At 40.2% G+C, this 20,065-nt stretch overlaps 1 protein-coding gene across 1 annotated transcript in view; it reads left to right on the forward strand.

Moving 5' to 3' along the window:
* Positions 1-20,065, forward strand: part of LRBA (LPS responsive beige-like anchor protein) — a 621,066-nt gene that overhangs the window by 235,039 nt on the left and 365,962 nt on the right. The window contains 1 exon segment of the mRNA XM_025198536.1: positions 9,046-9,154. Coding sequence (XP_025054321.1) covers positions 9,046-9,154 — 109 coding nt within the window.

Here is a 20,065-nt window from a genome sequence, read left to right on the forward strand (position 1 = left end):
AAAGAGCCTTGCATGCATCTGCTGATGTGACGACTCTCTGCAGGACCGTTTAGTAGGTCTCAGGAGTGTGTAAACCCGGGACTGGCTTTGGGGATCTGCTTGTCACAGTGTTATCCAGTTGGTAAATCTAGCATCATCGACTAATGACAAAAGGTAGAACTGTTCTTTGTATCCAACCATTTGGAAATTTCCATAGGATCCGTCTTTTGTCTGTAGAACAGACTCCTAACAAGAAACCTGGCAGTCAGTAGACTTTCTGGATAGAGTGGGATATAAATCTAAATAATAACAATAATACCTCTCTAAATATACTCAACAGAATATCTATTACCCTTCCATACCTTCTTTACAAAAATGCAGAAAGACCAACCCAGTTTTGCTGTTATACCTTGCTCTGCCTCAGAAATCTGTATCTAGACTTCGGCCTACAGTAAAGTATGCAAATAGTCTGGTTCTTAGCTCTTTGTATAATAAGGAAACTTGCATCCCTGCACTAAAGGAATAATGAACCCTGGACTACTTAAATGCAAAGGATTCCATAGCAACATAAATGCTCTTGACAGAAAACGGTTCTTTACCAGTGCAGCAGGGAGCTGCTTTTCACCAGGATATATTTGAGGGTTCAGTCCTTTTGTGTCACTATGAACACTTAAGCCACAGTGTGTCTGCCATTTACACAAAAATATTTTGAGTTGTCTAAGGATGCACATCTCTAGCAAACTTCCTTCTCTATAGTAATGGTCTCAGATGACAGATGGGGTTATTGCTTGAAGTTCCACTCTGCATATGGTTTTGTCATCATCGTAGGCGATTTGAAACTTTTTATTTGCAGGTGAAATTCTGAGCAGGACTTTTTGTTCATTTGTACCACCACCTCCTTGGTATAAACTAGAGGGCATTCCTCTTAGTCCCAACTATGACCTAGGGAATTGTTAAAGTATAGGCCAAATGGTTAATCCTCCATAAGAAGTGTTCCATAAAGAAAATGGTGTACTGCGGCTGAGCTCTGTGTCAGGCTCACAAGGCTTTCCCTCTTTTGATTGAATACAAACATGCCTGAACTTGTTTGGACAATACTACAGTAATGTATTAAAGCAACTTTCAAGTTTAATCTAGACATCTGCTCTTGAGAGTGTACCGTCCCTCTGAAATTTCTGGAAGTCAGGGAGGGTGTATGAACAGGGGATCAATTGTTGTTGGTATACCCTGTTCATATGCTCTCCTTCTAAAGCAGGGGTGTTAAACATCCATCCTGCTGGCCAGATTTGGCCTGCAGAGCCTCTCCATCCAACCTGCCAGGCCCTCAATGGGCCACCTCTTTAGTGTGTACTAAAGACTCATTTGTCAGAGAAAAACAATGCCATGGTAGATTCTTTGAGTAGATTTTGCCATACAACAGCACACATGATCTATCAAGGTCTCTATATTGCATTATATGTCCTACAAATGAAGCAAGCTCATGTCTTTTGTTTAAATAGCGCTATATTTTTTCAGTTCTTTTCTAAAGTGGGCTCTGTTTGGGACTAGAGTTCTAGCTATCTCCACAATTCCACTGAGTCAGATGTCTTTCTGGAAGACGATCAAGATGGAGCTGAGATGCTGCAAACAATCCAGGGAAGATCTTCTTTTCCTTTCCAATATCCTGGCTCCAATGAGGGCATCACAAGCTTTATTTCCCAGTTGCCAGATTTTTTGTCTCTGGGTTGGTATGAGAGTGTCCACCTGAAGCTTCTCAGATTGGTAGCCTGAATTCTGCATTTGTCAGATGCCACTTCTCAAGTCAAGTGTCTTCTATTAGACACTTTGTTTCGGGAGTTTGAGCTTGAAAAGAGGAGCATTTGCGATCTGTTCCTCTTAAGTTTGCTGTCTGTTACATATGATCCTATTGAAACAATGCTTTTTTATGGGGTTGCCCAAGTTTCTGATTTCACTGTGCCCAGTACACAGTGTAATAGATTTCACTCACCCTGCAGTGCTCCAGGACTTTCAAAAATAATTGCTTTATATACCACTAAATGGCTTGGGATAATTGCTTGGTCAAGATAGCTGTGGCAAAAACTATTGACTTCTTTGCAGTGATCTTAATGCTATGGGAATCTTAAAAGAATGGTTTTATGAGTTGTCCTGAAGGTATTCTTTCAAGCACATGAATCTTTTTTGCCATAAGTTTAAATCTTAGCCTCACAAAGTTGTTAGGATTCCTTGCTTGAAGTTTTTTTTCTTTTATTTTTGTAATATTCCTCTAGGGGTGTTGACCGTATGTGTGGATACATGAGCTCTTGGAGCCTCTTCAAAAGGAGAAAATTTTAAAGGGGCTGCAGCCGGTAGTTCTAATTGTGTGTGAGCAAGCTGAGAATGATTCAAATGCAGCAAACTTTAATCCTGGATGAAGAGAGTGTTAAAAGTTGGAGTGCTTTTGCTGCACTTGATATATTCTCATTTCATTCGCATACAATTAGAATGTGCCAGTTGCTGCCCTCTTAAAGCATTTCTCTTTTGCACATGGGGAAACTCGAGTACTGTTTTGAGCTGGGTCTTCTTGAACCGGTTCAATGTGATGTGCAGATACAGATAATTCCATGCCTAGTGTCCGGTCTGTCCTCCAGGCATACCAAACTGTGCTGCCCGTCAGCCCCCAGCTCCCTGCCAAGCCCAGGCGGCTGCTCTGGGATGCTACCAGGACTCTTCTGGCCAAAGACAGAGAGAGACCACAGTCTTCAGGGTTGGGGAAGCATAAAACCTCTGTGTTGTTTTCACTTCCCTGCTAGTGATCTCAGGCTTATTTGGGGTGGAGGGGTAGCTAGGTTTTGGGAGAGGAGTGGCCATCATGGCTCCTGCTTGGGGTGGGTGGGTGTGTGGGTGTGCCTGTAACAGTAAACACATGTCACTTGCTGGGTTGTGGGGTTGGGGAACAGAGCCACTGTAAAATGGACATTTAGTAGATCAAAATGGCTGTCATATGCTCAATGTGAAGAGAATTAGCTCATTAATTGGTAATTGCTCCTTCTCTGTGCTTTATGCTTGCAGCCAGCTCTTCCCTGGTTTCTACGCTGCACATGGGAGTTGGAACAACTAGGGAGTTTTTGAGGAGGAGGCAGAGCACCCAGCTTCCTGAGAAGCATGAGTCCCACCCAACACCTGGCCACCCCTCCACTGTAACCTTTTACTCTCATCTGGGTCTTCTCCTCCCTCTAGGACAGGGGCGGGCAATTATTATGGGCAGAGGGCCGCTTACTGAGTCTTGACAAGCCATCGGGGGCCGCATAACAGGCAGCCCAGGGCAGATAAATATTAATTTTCTAAATTTTTTAAGGGCCCTGCGGGCTGGATAGAATGGCCTGGCAGGCTGCCTTTGGCCCCTGGGCTGCATTTTGCCCACCCCTGCTCTAGGGGGATTCTGGGAAAGACTCTAGGCACTGACCCCTAGAAAGGCATGATGGTCGGGGTACTCTATCACCCCATGGTGGCATTTTGGCACTCTGAAAGGTGAGGGTTCTATTTAGAACCCTTCGCAGCATGTGTGTGGACACTTCTGTTCAGGGACACTTGTGAACCAGTTCCCAATCAGTGACATTCTTGGGACAGTTCAAGCGTTATGTCTGTCCACTGTCTAAGAAAAGAGTACCCATTCTAGCCTTAACTTCTGGCCAATGCTCGTTTCCATTGTTTCAGACCACTAGTTTGTTCTTATTTCCTCAGGCCTTTTTTTTTTTTTCTTTTTTCTGCCTTTGCTAGAGTATTTGGTGAAACTGCTCACTGAATCTCTATATAGGTTTTAAGCAGTTTCTCCCTTGCTGAGTAAGATTTGGGGGAGCAAAATTATAAGTACTTCTAATACTTTGTTGCCACCAGATCTGGAACTGATGCAGTTGTTTGGCACTAGAACAAACCTAATTCACCTAGAACTCTTCATTTTGCCTTCTTGGGCATTAAATTCCCAATAACAAGGATATTCTAAGACTACTGGAAGAAAAACAGAAAGATTATTTATCAATAACAGTTGTTTGCTGAGAGCATATTGCCTCTGCATATCCATGTTGCTTGTCTGCTCTCTTCATTTGTTTAAAGCTGTGAATTCGTGAATCAGGGAGAGAGCAACTGCAGTGAAAGATCAGTTGCCCTGATAGACATTATTCTCCACAATGTTTCTGTGTTTATAGCACATACTAGAAATGAGGATGTATGTAGACAGTGCATTTGACTAATGAAACGGTTGGAACATAAATCTTTTTTAGGTATAAGGGTGCACATGAACAACTAGTAGCTGTAATCACAGAGATGGGTCAGGAAGGAAGGGTACTAGAAACTGGAGTGAAAGGAGGAAAAGAAATTACCTCCTCCTTCCCCCCTTCTTTCTGACAGCTTCTTGCAGTGGAAATCAGGGCATATATATAGAAGAGTGGTAGAAAAACATGCCTACCTATCAGTGACCCCTTTAATGCTTTTCCTTATCACAAGTCCTTTACTTCATTTTCTGTCTTGTTTCTTCAGGTCAAGCTCTTCCTAATTTAATTTTTAACACTTCCCATTTTCTCTTTCTCTCTTGCTATTATTTCTGGGGTTTTTGTGTATTATTAACCTGTCTTTATTTCTTTCCCTCTTATCCATTTAACCCCACTTCTTTCCTCATCTTTTTCCATTTCATCTGCCACTCTCTATTCCTTTATTCTTTTACTCCCTTGCCTTGTACTCTTTCATTCATTTCTTTTCCTGCATACACATTTTCATTCATTTTCTCTCATCATGCTAAGTGAACTGCCACTCACCTTCCTCAGCTGCTGTGTATACACTTGTATGTTTAGAAGCTAAGAGTTATCAGAAGAGAGGTGGGTAAAAATGAGGAAGAAGTAGTAAATGTTTGAGTGATTCAGGTGCACAAAAGCATCTTAAAATTATGTAACGGATAATGACTGAAATACCTACGGTGTTTTTTGTCGAGTGCTTTGTAATACTGAATTCTAGTCACATCTGCTTACTTAGATTTTTTGTGTCCAGAATATTTTGGTGTAGTCAGACACCTTAAATTGAAACGGCATATTTTCCTGAGACTTTTATTTTAAAACTCCAGTATATTTTAGTGCGGTGCTTTATTTATGAAAAAAAAAGTTTTATTTACAACTGTGAGATTTGAATATTGTGACTGCTAAGATCTAAGACTCATTTTGAATATAATAAAAACATGCACAGGGAAAATTGTTGTGCTTTGTGCAGCATTATCCATTGTACCAAGTGACTTTAGAAGTAAAAGATTCTGGTAATAATTAAAATACAGGTCTGGTCTGAAAAGTGACTCCAAAATTGTCTTATTCTTTGATTGTTCTGTACTGATTTCCAAAGCCAACATGACAAAATGTCCATTTAATCTTAGTAAGCAACCATTGATCCTTCTGGATCATGGTATGTGCATGAGAGGTCACCCAGATGTTTGACACATACGCCTAGGCAGAAGTAAGGTGGAGTGGAAGCTGGCCAGACCTTTAATCAGCCCTTATACCATTGAGACAGAATCCGAAGGCCATATTGAGTCTGCGTGTCTGGGAATGGAACCCAGGTCACCCACGTTGTAGACAAGGATTTTACCACTGACCCATAACAGTGGGGTCCATTTAATAAATACACTGCTAAAGAAGGTAGAGATCTTTCTAGCAGCAAACTTTACAGGTTTCCATGTTTGATCTGAAAGTTAAGCTGAGTTTTTTGGCTACTGAATATCCAGTGATAAAGTTTTAACTGGGCAAATGTTCTTACCCATTATACTGTTATAATAGGGTATACATTTATTCTTTCCAAACATTCAACAGAATCATTTATAAATTATCCATGCCCTCATTAGCACATCTATGATTTAATTTTCCCTGAATTAGGGGGGGGGGAAATTAAGCATTAATTAACTCTCCCCCTACCACCCCCCCCCAACACCTTTGGATTACATAGCCCTGGCTGAGTTATCTCTGTAATGTTATTGGGACTATCACCTTTTGTTACCTAACATATGATGGTGAGGAACAGTGCAAGATGACTTCTTTTAAATAAGCACTTTACACTTAAAATTTAAATTTCTAATTGAGAGAGTGTGGTTGTATATGTAGTTCTAAATGTGTAGATATATTACCCAGCTGGGGAGGTAAAGTCAGGCCTTTTTTATTATCATATAAATAGTGGACAGAATAATGCAAAACAGCTGTCACTGCCCTCCACAGTCTAGTCTGAGAGGGGATCTAGTGGCTGTTTACAAACTCACCAGGGGGCACCAGTGGAAATTGGGTGAGGCACCACCAGGGTTACTAGGAATAATGGCCACAAATTGTTAGAGAGAAGGTTCAGGCTGGACATCAGGAGACATTACTTTACAGTTAGGGCTGCCAGGCTCTGGAATGGACTCTCAAGTGAGGTGGTGCTCTCTCCTACCTTGGGGGTCTTCAAGAGGAGGCTGGACAGATACTTGGCTGGGGTGTTATGACACCAGCACTCGTTCGTGCCTGGGACGGGGGGTCGGACCTGATGATACATTTAGGTCCCTTCTGACTCTAAGCACTATGAAGCTAAGCTCGTCTCTGAGGCTTTCCATTGTTTTGTTCTTTTTCCTTCTTTCAGGGCTTATCAGCCCTCTTCATCTGTGACTTCTCTAGCTGGCTCCTGCTACCTGCTGATGTCTTCTGCCTGTGGAGGTGTTCTCTCAGGGTATAAACAAATGTTGCCAAATGAAGTGGAATAGTTGTGCTGGGATGTGTCAGGGGCTGATCCTGAGGGACAACACTTGGGGTGTCTCTCTGAAAATGGGGGAACTCCAAGTTTTCCCACTAGCAGAGCTGTGCCTGGGGAATCCCTGGGCACTCCCTGTACTAGTAGGGAAACTCAGTTTCCCTGTTTGCAGAGAGGTGCCCTAGTCTAGGCATGCATCTTTACAAACAAGGAAACCTCAGGTTTCCCCTTTTGTAGAGAAGCACGCTCAGGATATTCCATATGGGGCAACCTAGGCAGTGCCAAGGGAGTGCCTTCCTCGGGTGGCTGGAGAGCTTGGGCAGCTCCAAGCTGCCTGCACTTTCCCATCTTAAAGCAAACAAGCATGTGCTACAGAATATCAGCACAAATTGATACCATTTGTGTTGTGGCCACAGATTCTGGGCACAGAATTGGCACAAGGGGCATGGATATCTGTTTGCCCAGTCCTTTGTGCTGCCATAAAATGGTGAGCAAGTGTAAGTATATGACTTATATCTATAGCTCTTGGTTTTAAATGGCAGTAATGGATGCACTGATAAGTTATATTAGAATAGAAGAAAATATGTTTTAACATGAGCTTACAAGATATTATTATTAAGCACAGCACATCTGAATGGGATGAGGAAGAAAAAAGATCTTAAGGAATAGGCAGGTCCTATTGCTGTAGTGTATTCCTCAACAATAGTTGGAGAGACATTTGTTAGATTAGCAAAGCAGGTATCAGAAAGAGAGAAAGAGGGACCATAAAATAAAGTAGAACTGTAATTCCTGCATGGTGGTTCATAGGTTCATTTGTATCTCCTTTAGAGTGTTCTCAAATAAATGTTTGATTAAAGTGTATCATTTTCTGTGATAATTTTAAGAGTGGATAGTGTTGGAAGTTTGGATGAAGTTTGTTGGAAGAGATGAAGTTTAAAATGACAGAGCAAGTTCTGAAAGGAAGAGGATTTCAGTGAGAGGGCAGAATTAAAGTGCCCTTTGCCTGTATGACAGACCTTTTCAAAGAATAAGCGTATGCAGAAGGTGCCATACTAGACTGCTAGATGTCATGTCAAAGGTTGCATAGATAGAAACATTTATGCCATATCTAGAACATAATATTCAAAAAGGGGACAGAGGGTAAGAAAAACGGGGAACACTTGTGTAGCTAGAGTACATGAATTTTCATAAGATATACAAGCTCTTAGAAAGGTAGTATTTGCCTACAAGTTTGACAGTTTTATTGCTGTTTTAGGGTCATGAGAAAATAGGGGTGTATAGGTCCTCATGAACTAGTCCATCCCCCTGCTTAAGACAGAACCTTCCCTGACTAAATTATCCCAGTCAAGGTTCTGTCTAACCCGCTCATGAAAATTGCCAAGGGTGGAGATTCTACAATATCTCTAAGTAGCCTGTTTCATTGCTTAACTACTGGTTAGAGAGTTCTTCCCAATCTCCAACCTTAAATTACCCCTATAAATCCAAAACTGTACTAAGTGTGTTTTATTATTTAGTATAGTATAAAGTATTTTAGGAACAAAAATCAGCCATATTTTCTTCTGGCTTGAGATTTTTAATGCTTTTATAGTATTGTGCTTCTCTTGCACTATTTGCATGTCAGCTCAATTTTAACTTTAGAAACCATAATTTTAGTAATTTAAAAATAATTTGTTTGTGAACTTGCTGAATAATTGGACTGTATTTCAAACCATCAGCTATGCTGCCATTCATAGACTGCTCAAGCTGTGGTCTTAAAGACCTCAGAAATTCTAGATTGAATTACAGTCTTATTTACTATAAAACTGGAACAGCTCTGTAACTTAGCATTGAGTTTGTGAGTTTGGGCATGTTTTGCAATCATTAAAATATTACTTGATATATCACAGTGTAGAATTGCTATTACAGTGGAGAAGGAAACATTGTTTTGCAGTGCATTTCACAAACCTTTCATCAGTTATTGAAACTACATATATGCACACATGTATGTTACATGTTTAAAACAGTTGCTTTATAACTATTTGCAATGACATTTTGGGGTGTGCAGGCATATGAAAGAGGTATTTCCTCATGTTTTACAAACAGTCACCTCTGATTCAGTCTGATGCACCTCAACCTTGCCTTTTGTCACATTAAATGGTAACGATCATATGCTTTTTAGTACTGTCTTTACTTTTTGATGCATTTTCATTAGGTTGCTGGAAAATTATTTGTGTTTGCAGATATTTTTTTTTAATGTAACAGGTCAGTATTCTGGAGCAGCCCTCAAAGAATTGTATATAAATGATATTTTCTTGATTTTTCTGAATTCATAACCACTAATTTTTAAATATTTTGTGCCCATAGATTGTTAAGCCAAACTATGAAGGACCACTTAGTTAGAGTGGCAAATGAAGCAGAATTTATCTTGAGCAGACAGAGAGCAGAGGATATTCACAGACATGCTGAATTTGAGGTAAGAAGTCAGAAATCTTGAAGAGAATGGCAGTTCTGGCAGATGCCAATGCAAAACGCATGCTTTAGTAATTAAAGGTTCAGTACTGCAAGGCACTGAGCACACCTGGGAGATGCAAGGTATCCTGAACTCAGGGCATGTCTACATGTCTTGGGGTGGTGCTCCCTGGCTAGGATAGCCTCAGATGTGTCCTGCGTCCTGCCACCTACATCTGCAGGCATGCCTTAGACTTGGAAGTATGCCACTGAGGAGACCTCTGGTCATTCCCAGTCCCTGTTTTCAGGCATGTTGGATACTGGAATCTGCACAACAGGTACAGAAAGGTGCCATATGGTAACTTCACAGACATATTTCTAAGTCTGGGGTGTGCTTGTAGGAGTGGGTACATGGGGTGTGCTCAGTAGTGTCCCAGCTTGGACATGCCATTGCTGTGGAGTAGATGTGTCCCTCTGATGACTTCAGTGGAAGAATGGGGATGTGGGGGATTGCCTAGTACTTTGTAGAATCTACAAGAGAAAAAGGTTGGAGAGCAGGGGAGAAAGCCAACATGATTATAGCATTTACTATTAATGAAGCTTTGTGGCATTATGGCTATTTTACTAAAGTATCATATATCAAGCTAAAACTCATATTCAAAATCCTTACTAGAGAGATCTTACCGCAGCTATTATATCAAAACAGAAATTGTCTAATTTTTACTATTATATGGCTTGTTTACTGTTTCACTTAATTTTGTCATAGTTAGTTTTTAATTTGTTTCATTATGTTTCACATGACACAACATAGTTTTGTGAGGCTGGTATTTTCATGACTCCAGGGGAATTTTAAAATAAAATATAGATATGTATTTTCACTGAACTATTAAAAAAATCCAATCTTATTGGTAACTCCTGTTTAACCAAGCCCACAGTTTTGAGCATCAGCTGGTTAACAGAGTTCCTTTGTGCGTGTATGACCTTATTTGATTGTTTAAAATGAAGCTAGTGAAATCTCTTTGAATTCATTGGTATTCTATTTTAAAGGGATTAAGTCTTTATTCTAATATGCTGCATTGCTTGTGTTTTGTTTTTAAAATGAAACATTTAGTGTATGAAGGCATGCTTGTGTTTTTAATGTATTTCTAAACTATTTTTCTCTTAAATCTTTACTTGAAAAAAATACAAAGATGAAAGCATATTTGTCTTAGACAGTGCTTATGTTTTAAAGGTCATCTGTGTTGGCCCCAGGATTCAAGCTGTGCGTTGTTTAATAACATATCTGCACTTCATCTAGAGCTAGTTACCCCCTCCTGCAAACAGAGATGTTGTAAGATATCTACAGTACCATTTTGTGGTGGTGAAATAGCAGGCATGTTTCATTTATTGCATCAAGGCATCAAGGGTTTGGCGACAGTCCTGTGGAGATGAAAAGTGCATCTTTTTAGTTCATTGCCTGATAATCATTGGAGTGGGACATGCTTGACATCTCACGTTCTGGATTTATGCAGAAGCTCTGTCCATGACATGATATCATTGATTAGATGAACAGCTCACTTTTTTTCCTTTAGCTGCAGACTAAGAAAAAAATTGTGAAGCATTGGGCCTTGTCATGTAAATATGGGATATGAATGGATACACTTCACAATTAACATTATTTCATTCTCAAAACAGTTTTTTATGGTGTTTGGCAGGAACGTACGCTGAACAAGAACTTTTTATTATAGCTTTGTGTGTTGCTTATGCCTGAACTCTCTAGGATGGAAGCTGATTGACACTTCTTTAAGCAGATGCTGCTTTGAATCTCTATCTCAGTATGACCGCTCAAGGGGTTTAACTTGTGTCAGTTTGAACTTAAACAGATACTAAGTTACTGAAATAAGAAACAGTTCTGTTTTGTTTATCAAGTTTAGTTGTGTTGCTGTGTGTCTGCTGCTGGAAAATGTTTGGAAAATCTAATTCTGTAGCATCATATTTGTTGATGTGTAAAAATAATGATATATAGCTCTTGGAACTTTTAAAACAATCAAATGCCAAATATGTTGTTAGAGATAAGTGACTTCTAGATAGACTGCAATGAATGTTGTGGCTTTTTTATGGAAGGGAGAATAATTAGCCTCTCTTATTAGACACCCTTCCCCCCCCCCAGTCTACTTAGTGTTCAGAAATCTCTGCATGGCTTGTCAAATTTATGTCACGGTTTGATTTTCAAATGTTTTAATGTCTGGTTAACTTTGCTAGTGCTGTAGCAGATAGGAAAATGAAGTGGGGTGGGGGGCGGGGTGGTGAATCTGGTCTGCTACAGCACTAGCAAAGTAAACCAGATGCACACAGTTGAAATAAAACTTTCTGCAGGCACGATGCTACTGCACTAATGAACTTTGCCACAACAGTCCTTAGCCTTTCCATTTATGTGATGCGTGTGTGAGAGAGGGAGAAAAAAATATTAATATACATTTATAAATATCACTAATAGTTTATACATATATGTCTCAGAAATGAAAAGCTGAGATCTGTTGTGCAAAGTGGGTTAGTCCAATAGCATTGTTTAGTCACATTGGTTGATTTCTTATGGTCACTTAGAGCCACTGCATTTAAGATTGTCAGTCTTTGTTCACACATATATAAAGCTAGGAAGAGAAGCTGGTTCAAATTGGGTGTGACAGAGCTACGGGGGCAGGGGAGAAGGGCCAGTGTGGTGAGGAGATGCTGTAATTGGAGAGGAAGATCCTGATAATGTTCTAACATTTTAAAGAATTTGCTCTCCTTCCTTAAACTGATTTACATTTACAAACAATAAACGGAATGTCTCTGTCTTATTCTTAGTGATGCTGTATAAAACTCTTTTAGAGCAACCTTTATTCAACAATAAACAGAAACAAACTTTATTCAAAGCCTTCTTCGTTATTCTCAGTGTTATTCTGCCTGAAATTTTCTCCTTCCCAAAGCCAGGGTCTTGCAGTGTATCCAAAAGACCTATAGATCTGAGCTATTTTGAACCAGGATTATCTGTTAGTTAATAAAATTTTCTGTGGGACTATTATAGGAATCAGAAAATTTGTTTTTTAGAAATGGAGGTTTCTCCTTTCTAAATGGAAGTCAAATGTCACCATTGAAAGACTTTGTTTCAGCCTGGTTTCTGGAGAATTTGGCTTCAGAAATAATAATAAAAAAGACTGCTAAAAAAACCTGATAATTGGATAGAATGTATGGTGGTTACTGGAGGAAGAGCAGAAACCATGCGAGATAAAGTGAATGAAAGGCATGGGTACTGTACAAAGAGTAGGCATCACTTTGCTGAATGAGCCCACCTCAGAGTTGGATATAAACAAGCATTTTTCACCTGACATCTCTATTTGCAGCATCCCAAGTACCTTAAAACAATGGGGACACTATTATGTTTCTTTCTGCATTGCAAGTATTCACAGGTTTTTTTTTCTGGTGTGAGATGGCAAGTAGATATCAGGAACAAGAGTGGTGATGGGAATTAATGAATGACATTTTATCTACATGTGAATTCCAATATTTAGCCCACAGGGGCAGGAGAAGCCAGCAGCCATTTCCTCTAACAGGGTTCATACCTTTTTAGCCATGCAGGAGAGGAGCCAAGAGAGAAAGAAAAGGCTTTCTTTGACTAGGTATGGACAACAATGGCCATCCTTTTTATTATGCTTTTTCTGAACTCTCCTCATTTCCCAATCACATTTTATTATTTTTTGAGGAAGCAACAGTTGATATACATAAAGGATTCATGGAAGAAATGGATATATGCTCTGTGTCCTCAGATGTGCTTTAGGAAGCAATACCATACTCATTTTACAGATGAGATACTATGAAACAGCAACCATAATTACCTAGGATTATAGAGTGAGGATGGAAGTATTCATATCAACAATAACATTCAGGACCAGAAGGTCCACTGAATATTGGTGGGACCTGTGCATACAAGTCACTTAAACATTTTCAGAATTTCTTCCGAGTTAGAGCTGGGAATTCTGCTCAGGTGCCTTGCTGCTTACTTTTGTGCCCTGCCTACTAGTTACACATGTGCATCTAGTCCTCCTGATATAAATTACCTTGAAAATCTGGTTTTGTGCTGTCTCAGAACATCTATTTGTGCAGGCTGCTGCAGAGTTGACTTTTTGATGGTAATTGGATTTGGTGTTGTGGGAAGTTTGTATTTTGTTTAATTTGTTTTGTTTTCTAATTTATGGTAGCTGTACCAAAAGTCTTGGGTAGGCACCACGGGTTATTTTTGTGTAAATATAAATATGTATCCAAGGGCTATAAACAATTTAAGCCCCAAGGCACCCTCAATTTCTCTCTTCAGTATCAGCTGAGATAAATATTGAATAACCTGACTTGGTTTTGATCAGATTCCATGCCGCCATATCTCCACTCAGTGGGCAGAATAAAATATTTTAAGCAGTCCTTCCTCCGACAGTAGCTCTTTCTTGGCTTTAAGGTACACACTTACCTGTATGAAACCTGGGGATGAAAAGAAGCCTCTTCTTTATAAAGAACTTTATACAGCACTTCTTTATAAAGTAGTGGATCCTCCTTTTTCTTCTCCCTTTCCTACCCTTTGTATTCTAATCATTGCTTTCTATTTAGCAACTCTGCTTCCTGCAGTCCCTTCACAGCATCTGATGAAGTAAGCCCTTTGCTTAAGAAAGCTTATTCTATACACCGCTGATTTAGTTAGTGCAGAAAGGGGCAAATCTACCCTGCTGTCTGCCTGACATCAGACTAGCATAGCTAACTGCCTCTGACTATTTTATGAAACCATGCACAATATTGCCAAGAAATGATTCCAAATTCTAAGGAGTGTAGGGTAGTATGAAGGATATACAATAGTAGCAGTAAACAGGACTCTTGTTTTTATTTAGTCAGTCTGAAAAGTAGTGACTGCCTTTGACTGCCCAGTCATTTTGTTAGTCATACAAACCACTGTTCTTTAAAATAAATCACATAGATGACTATCCTCCTGGATTTAAGTATCTTATTAAAAATGAGTGGCATTTAAATTATTTTATTGTTTTGCCTTTGCTCTCAAATTTGCATCATCCACAGAATTGTTGTTCTGATTATTCCTGCTTTTGAGTATTTCACATGACTTTTTCTTCGCATTTGTTATAAATCATGTTAGGCAGCTAACTTCTCTGCATGATTTCTCTTCAATAATTAAATCTAGCATTTCCAGCTGCTGTAAAATTTGTTGCCCTTTTCTGTTCAGCTATGTTTCTTCATGCGGAAAACTTGGACTTCTTCACAGTTTTAATTCTTATTCAGTACCAGTTTACAAGCCAAGGTTTAGCTGTAATAAACTGTGAATGTTTTACTTTATGGCTCATGCTCAAAAACAAATCTTAATGCTAATATGAACAATGTCTTTACTTGGGTACGGTGCAGTGCTGCCCTGTTTGTCTGTCTTCCGATGATTTTTTTAAATAAAAAAAATGTTTCCCTCTTGACAGGATATGAAATATGGAAGTTCCAGTAATAAGTAACATCTCATGTATACTATACTCTTTCTCCTTCTCATGTAACAAAACACTAAAGGTTACAAAGGATGTTCTTTTGTATCAAGGGAATGGGACTTGGAAGCTGAGCATGGTTGAGTAGTCTTACATAAGATGGAGATCAACGCCTTACAAAGGAAAATTATAAATCGTTTTCACTTTTTTCAAATTTTATTTGTTTTGCATCCTGTTATTGTATATAACATTATCTATGGTGATGATTAATCTGTATTCATAAAATAACATTTTATTTGGCAGGGGTACACTTTCCATAGAAAATATCTATATTTTCCATATAATTTGTGGTCTTTATTTTTAAAATAAAAGCTGTTTTGCTACAAGATTCTTCTATCATGCTGATACTTTAGGGACAAAATTAGTATATATTTTCAGTATCCTTTTATGAAGGATTCATGTTAAGGGTGCTTAATGACAGTGGCCAGATTTGTCAAAATAAAATAATTTGGCAGTATTTCTTAGAGTATTATGGTCTGTTAGCAGTTTCAGTGTGAATGAAGTATTTGCAGTTAATGGTTGGTAATGTAAATTTCAGGCATTTTGTAGCACTGACACCAAATGTTATCGTACTTCTTTATGCTGCTAAATTATATTATTGCAGAATATAGTTTTCTGGCAACTAGACTCATTGCACAAAAATAAGGCATTGAATATTTCGCTTTGAATCGGTTCAACTCCTTTGAAATTTACATTTTTAAATAAATGCTATTTTCAGAGGGTAGCTCAGGCATTATACCTCCATCTGTTGGTAGAAGGAGGAAGAAAACATTTTGAACCTGTTTCTTAGGCTGCTTGCAGACGTTTAAAAAAAAAAAAAAAAAAAAAAGTGCGCTTTACCAGAAGCAGCAGCACATTAGTTCTACACGGCTCTGTACCATCTGTATAGATTGGGCATTTCAGCAGGGCTTTTTGGTGCTTTTATCTAAAGCTGATTCAATTAGATATTAGATAAAGGCTATTCTGGGGGTGGGGTGGGGTGGTTAGGGAACATACCCACTCAGCTCAACATGGGACCCTCAGCCACAGTCTGCATGGCCCGGGAGGAAAAGTCACCTCTGCTGGGCTTTTTGCTCCCTCCACACCACACAGCACAGAGCACAGCTTCAAATACCTTAGTCCCACCCTCTTTGCCAGCTGCCCTTGCCTCCAGGGGCAAGGGGGTAGGGGAATGCACCCACCCAGCCAGGCACTGGACTCCCAGCTGGGGTCTGCAAGGCAAGGGAAGAAAGCCCCCTCCCCCAGGCTTTTTCCCCCCTGCAGCCCAGAAAGGCAGGCTGGGGTCCCTTAGTCCCACCTCCTTGTCAGCTGCCCTTGCCTCTGAGAGGTTGGGGTGGGGGGCAAGGATGGGGAATGCATCCCTGCTGGGGGTGGAGAACCCCCACTGAGGCTGGAGGATTGCCAGCCCTAGGCTGGAGGGACTGTTCCCCCTCCCACCTGTGGGGGCTGTGCCAAGCCCTATTGGACCATACTGAGGAGTGGGAAGGGGAGAATCCTCTATTTGCACCCGGGGCAGGGCTTGGGAGACCCTTCCAAGGGTGAGGAAACCCCACTAAAGCTGGGGATCTGGCCAGTGCAGGGCTGGAGGGACTGGTTCCCTCTGGGGGTGGCAGCAAGGTGTTGAGGGGACATATGCTGGGCAGCCAATCAAGGATGAGTCCTGCTTGGCTGCATTTGGGTGCCTTTGGCAATGGCCAGCAGGCTGGGAGGTGTGCTCTAGCACCCCTCAGTTACTGGTATGGGCCTCTGCAGGAGTCTGGCTACCTTTCTGGTTTCAAACGTGAACATCAGTTCACTTTTTTTTTAATTATTGGTTCAATCGACACAGTTTAAGAGAAACATGTAAAGATTGAATCAATTCAGGTTTTTTGATGGTCCGTACTTAGCCCAGAAATTTAGTGCACATAAACTGCTTTCAAAATGACTGAAACTGGTTTAAGATCATAGAATCAGAAAATTAGGGTTGGAAGGGACCTCAGGTGGTCATCTAGTCCAACCCCCTGCTCAAAGCAGGACCATCCACAACTATATCACCCCAGCCAAAGCTTTGTCTAGGTAGGTCTTAAAAACCTTCAAGGATGAAGATTCCATAGCCTCTCTGGGTAATCTGTTCCAGTGCTTTACTACCCTCCTAGTGAGAGTTTTTTCCTAATATCTAACCTAAACTTCCCTTGCTGCAACTTGATAAACCTTAATGGATGTAGTGTCAGACTTAACTGATTTATGTTAAATCTGTTTATTGAACTTCTGCCCCAGACTCCTTCCAGATTCAAGTTAACTCTCAGTCCCCCCAAATCTCAGGATGCATGCTTTGTACCTCCCCCACAAACCCTCCCTTGCAAGGTGGGCGGACTAACTTTGTCCCAAGCTGAGCAGGATGGTGTGATCTAGCATCCTCCAGCTTCTGGCTTGGGCTCCTGCAGGCATGTGGTTGCATTTCTGAAATCAAAGGTATATGAATGTCTGTTCTCTTGCTTATTGGTTCAATCTATGCAGTTTAGACTAACCTGCAAAGACTGAATTGGTTTAGCCGTGGGCTTTTTGACTATCTGTACTTGGTCTATAGAATATATAAGTAAAAATGTGTGGAAGATAAATGCAGAAGGATTTGCATAAGTTCCTAAGATACTTGTAGATATTCAGTATTCATTGTGAAACTTGTTTGTATTGGAAGGACCCGGTTTTAGGATGACTAATTACTAGGATAAGAAGCAAAGACCTTTTGTGAATGATATTTTTCTTTAGACCAACTTTATAATTTATACGATATCACCCACAAAAATCCTTGCCTCCATTTTTTGGGGGTCATCATGGGTACACAGTATACATGATTAAGTTTTTCATTTGCAGTATGTCTATTTAATACATCTTTTGTGATATTGGTTAGAAATTCTTTTTGTATTCAAGATTTTTGTAGTTTATGTGCAGCTGTCATATGCTTCTCTTTACTTCCATTGATGCTGAATCTCTGTGCATAGAGGTTTTTTCTTTTTATTCTATATTTGACTTTTTAATGGGGTTATTGATGGACTTAAAACATCTTCCTATCTTGATTTGGAGGCTTACAAAACATACTCAAAAGATTCTTAGTAATGACCACTGTGTTCCGGAAAGAAAGAAATTAAAATGATGTGATCACTAATTGTTTATATATAATTTTATCTTGGTAGTATTCTAGCACTTTGAACTGAGATGAAAGAAACAGAGGCTATATTTTAATTAGAGGGATTTTCCTAAAACTAGTGTGAGAAAGTGCAGTCTAGTCTCTCAGCAGTCCTCTGCACTGGACTGGGCAGTAAGTAATGATCTAGTCATGTGGAACCCTGACCTTCACTCTGGCAGTGCATCCTAAGTGCTACTGAGTAGAATATATAATTAAAAAGGTAATAGGTAGTTATTTAGTCAACAGGGGTATGCTGGATGCCATACAAGATGCAAAATATGAATATTTGGTAATGTAAATAAGGTCTAAATAATGCATCTTTTTCCTGATTGGAGTTCATACTTAAAGAACAAAATAGTACTATTGACATTTGTTTTCCCCCCTTTTTCCTATTTTAAGTTCAAATGATAGGTAATATAACTTTGCCTCATAGTTTAAAAACTTTGAAACAAGGTAAAAGTAAACGAATTCTCATTAAAGAGAATATCAGATATCACAAATCAAGTAGCTAATTAACATTACTTTATAGAACACTGCTCTATCATCATCAATAAAGCAAAAAGTTAATGCAGGTGCCATCTCATTGCGCTTCCCTTTAACCATTCCTTAATTCCTGTTGTTGGAATCGGCCTGTTATATTTATAGAAGATTGCTTTTAATATTTATTCTGTTTGGCATTGGTGTATGTGCTTATTTTGGAATATGCCTTCATTATTAATACGAGTCATATGAGTGGAATGTATAATACGAGTGGAACCAATTAGGAGTACAGCCAGCATAATTGAAGAGCTGTAGTTACAGTAATGTGTGTAGTTTGTAAATTGTTTCTCAATGGCAATTTCTTACATGAATTATGATTTTTGAAGAGGAAAGAATTGATCCTCCTTTGTCAAATGGATCTGTAGCCAATTAGGTGTATCTGCATTTCACTTGTATCTGAGTGTGGTCCTAACCACTTGTCTAGCTTAGGAAAATATTTTACTGTGAGCTTGAGTGCTGGACATCCTTTTATCTAGGGCTGTAAACTTAGTACGCTCATCTTTTGTGCAAAACAAAGATCATTTACCTTTTAAATATGAGTGAAAAGTTTTCTCATATTTTATGTGGGAAATAATAACTTAGGACCATATGTTCTGACCAGTGCAATCAGTTTATGCATATTTTCATATTTATAGTTTTAATATATTAAAACATTTTTGCACTTGACTTGGAGTTTTCAGTCATCATTCAGACAATGATGACCATAGTACTTATTTTCTTTTTTAATGGGTGACTTTTTATTTCTTGACTTATGAAGATATATAACTAGATAAAATGGAGTATTTTCACCTAAACAATATTTAAAGAATTGAATAAAAACTAAAAAAAAAGAATATATTTGTATTGGCATGGTAAATGAAAACACTAGGGATAGAAATTTGAGTCCAAGACCTGCATTTGTCAGTAAAAGGTAGGGATACTTTTATCTCAATCTTAAGCAATACTCTGTAACAAGTTTAGGAACATAGTTGTAGAAGTTGCATTTCATGGTGCAGGGGGATCTATCAGGTAGAGCTGGGTCCTCTCAGGATGGATTGTATAGGACAGGGGTAGGCAACTTTTTTTGGCCGGAGTGCCGAAAAACACCACAATGCCTACCTCGGAAGGTGCCGGAGTGCTGGCATGGCAGAAAAACAAATTGAGGGCAAGAGGTACATGGTAGGATGCCCTGCTTGTGCCCCATGCCCCCCACCCAAAGCCCCTGCCCCCCTGTGTCCCCACCCAAAGCCCCTGCCCCCCAACCCGGGCTCTGTGGCTGTCAGCAGCTACCCCTTGGCATCAGCTCCACACCAGCGTGTGCACCCGCACGTCGGAGCGGGCAGCAAGGGAGGGGCCTGAGGCAGTGCAGCCCTGGTCTCTCCCCTGCTCCTGGCACAGAGGTGATGGCAGGCTTCCAGAGCCCAGTGCAGCTGTTTGGAGCCTGCCCCCTGCTTGCTTGCTGCAGCTGCCCAGAGCCTGGGCTGGCTCCAAACAGCTGCACTGGGCTCTGGAAGCCTGCCATCACCTCTGTGCCAGGAGCAGGGGAGAGACCAGGGCTGCACTGCCTCAGGCCCCTCCCTCACCGCCTGCTCCGACACGCAGGTGCACGCGCTGGTGTGGAGCTGATGCTGGAGCCTGGCACAGCTGTTTGGAACCTTCTGGCTGCAGCCGGCCCCGGCTCTGGGGGGCTGCTGTCCGCCAGGGGACCCGGGGGCGT

The sequence above is a fragment of the Alligator sinensis genome, unplaced genomic scaffold (genome assembly GCF_000455745.1).
Source record: "Alligator sinensis unplaced genomic scaffold, ASM45574v1 scaffold169_1, whole genome shotgun sequence".
Taxonomy (NCBI): domain Eukaryota; kingdom Metazoa; phylum Chordata; order Crocodylia; family Alligatoridae; genus Alligator; species Alligator sinensis.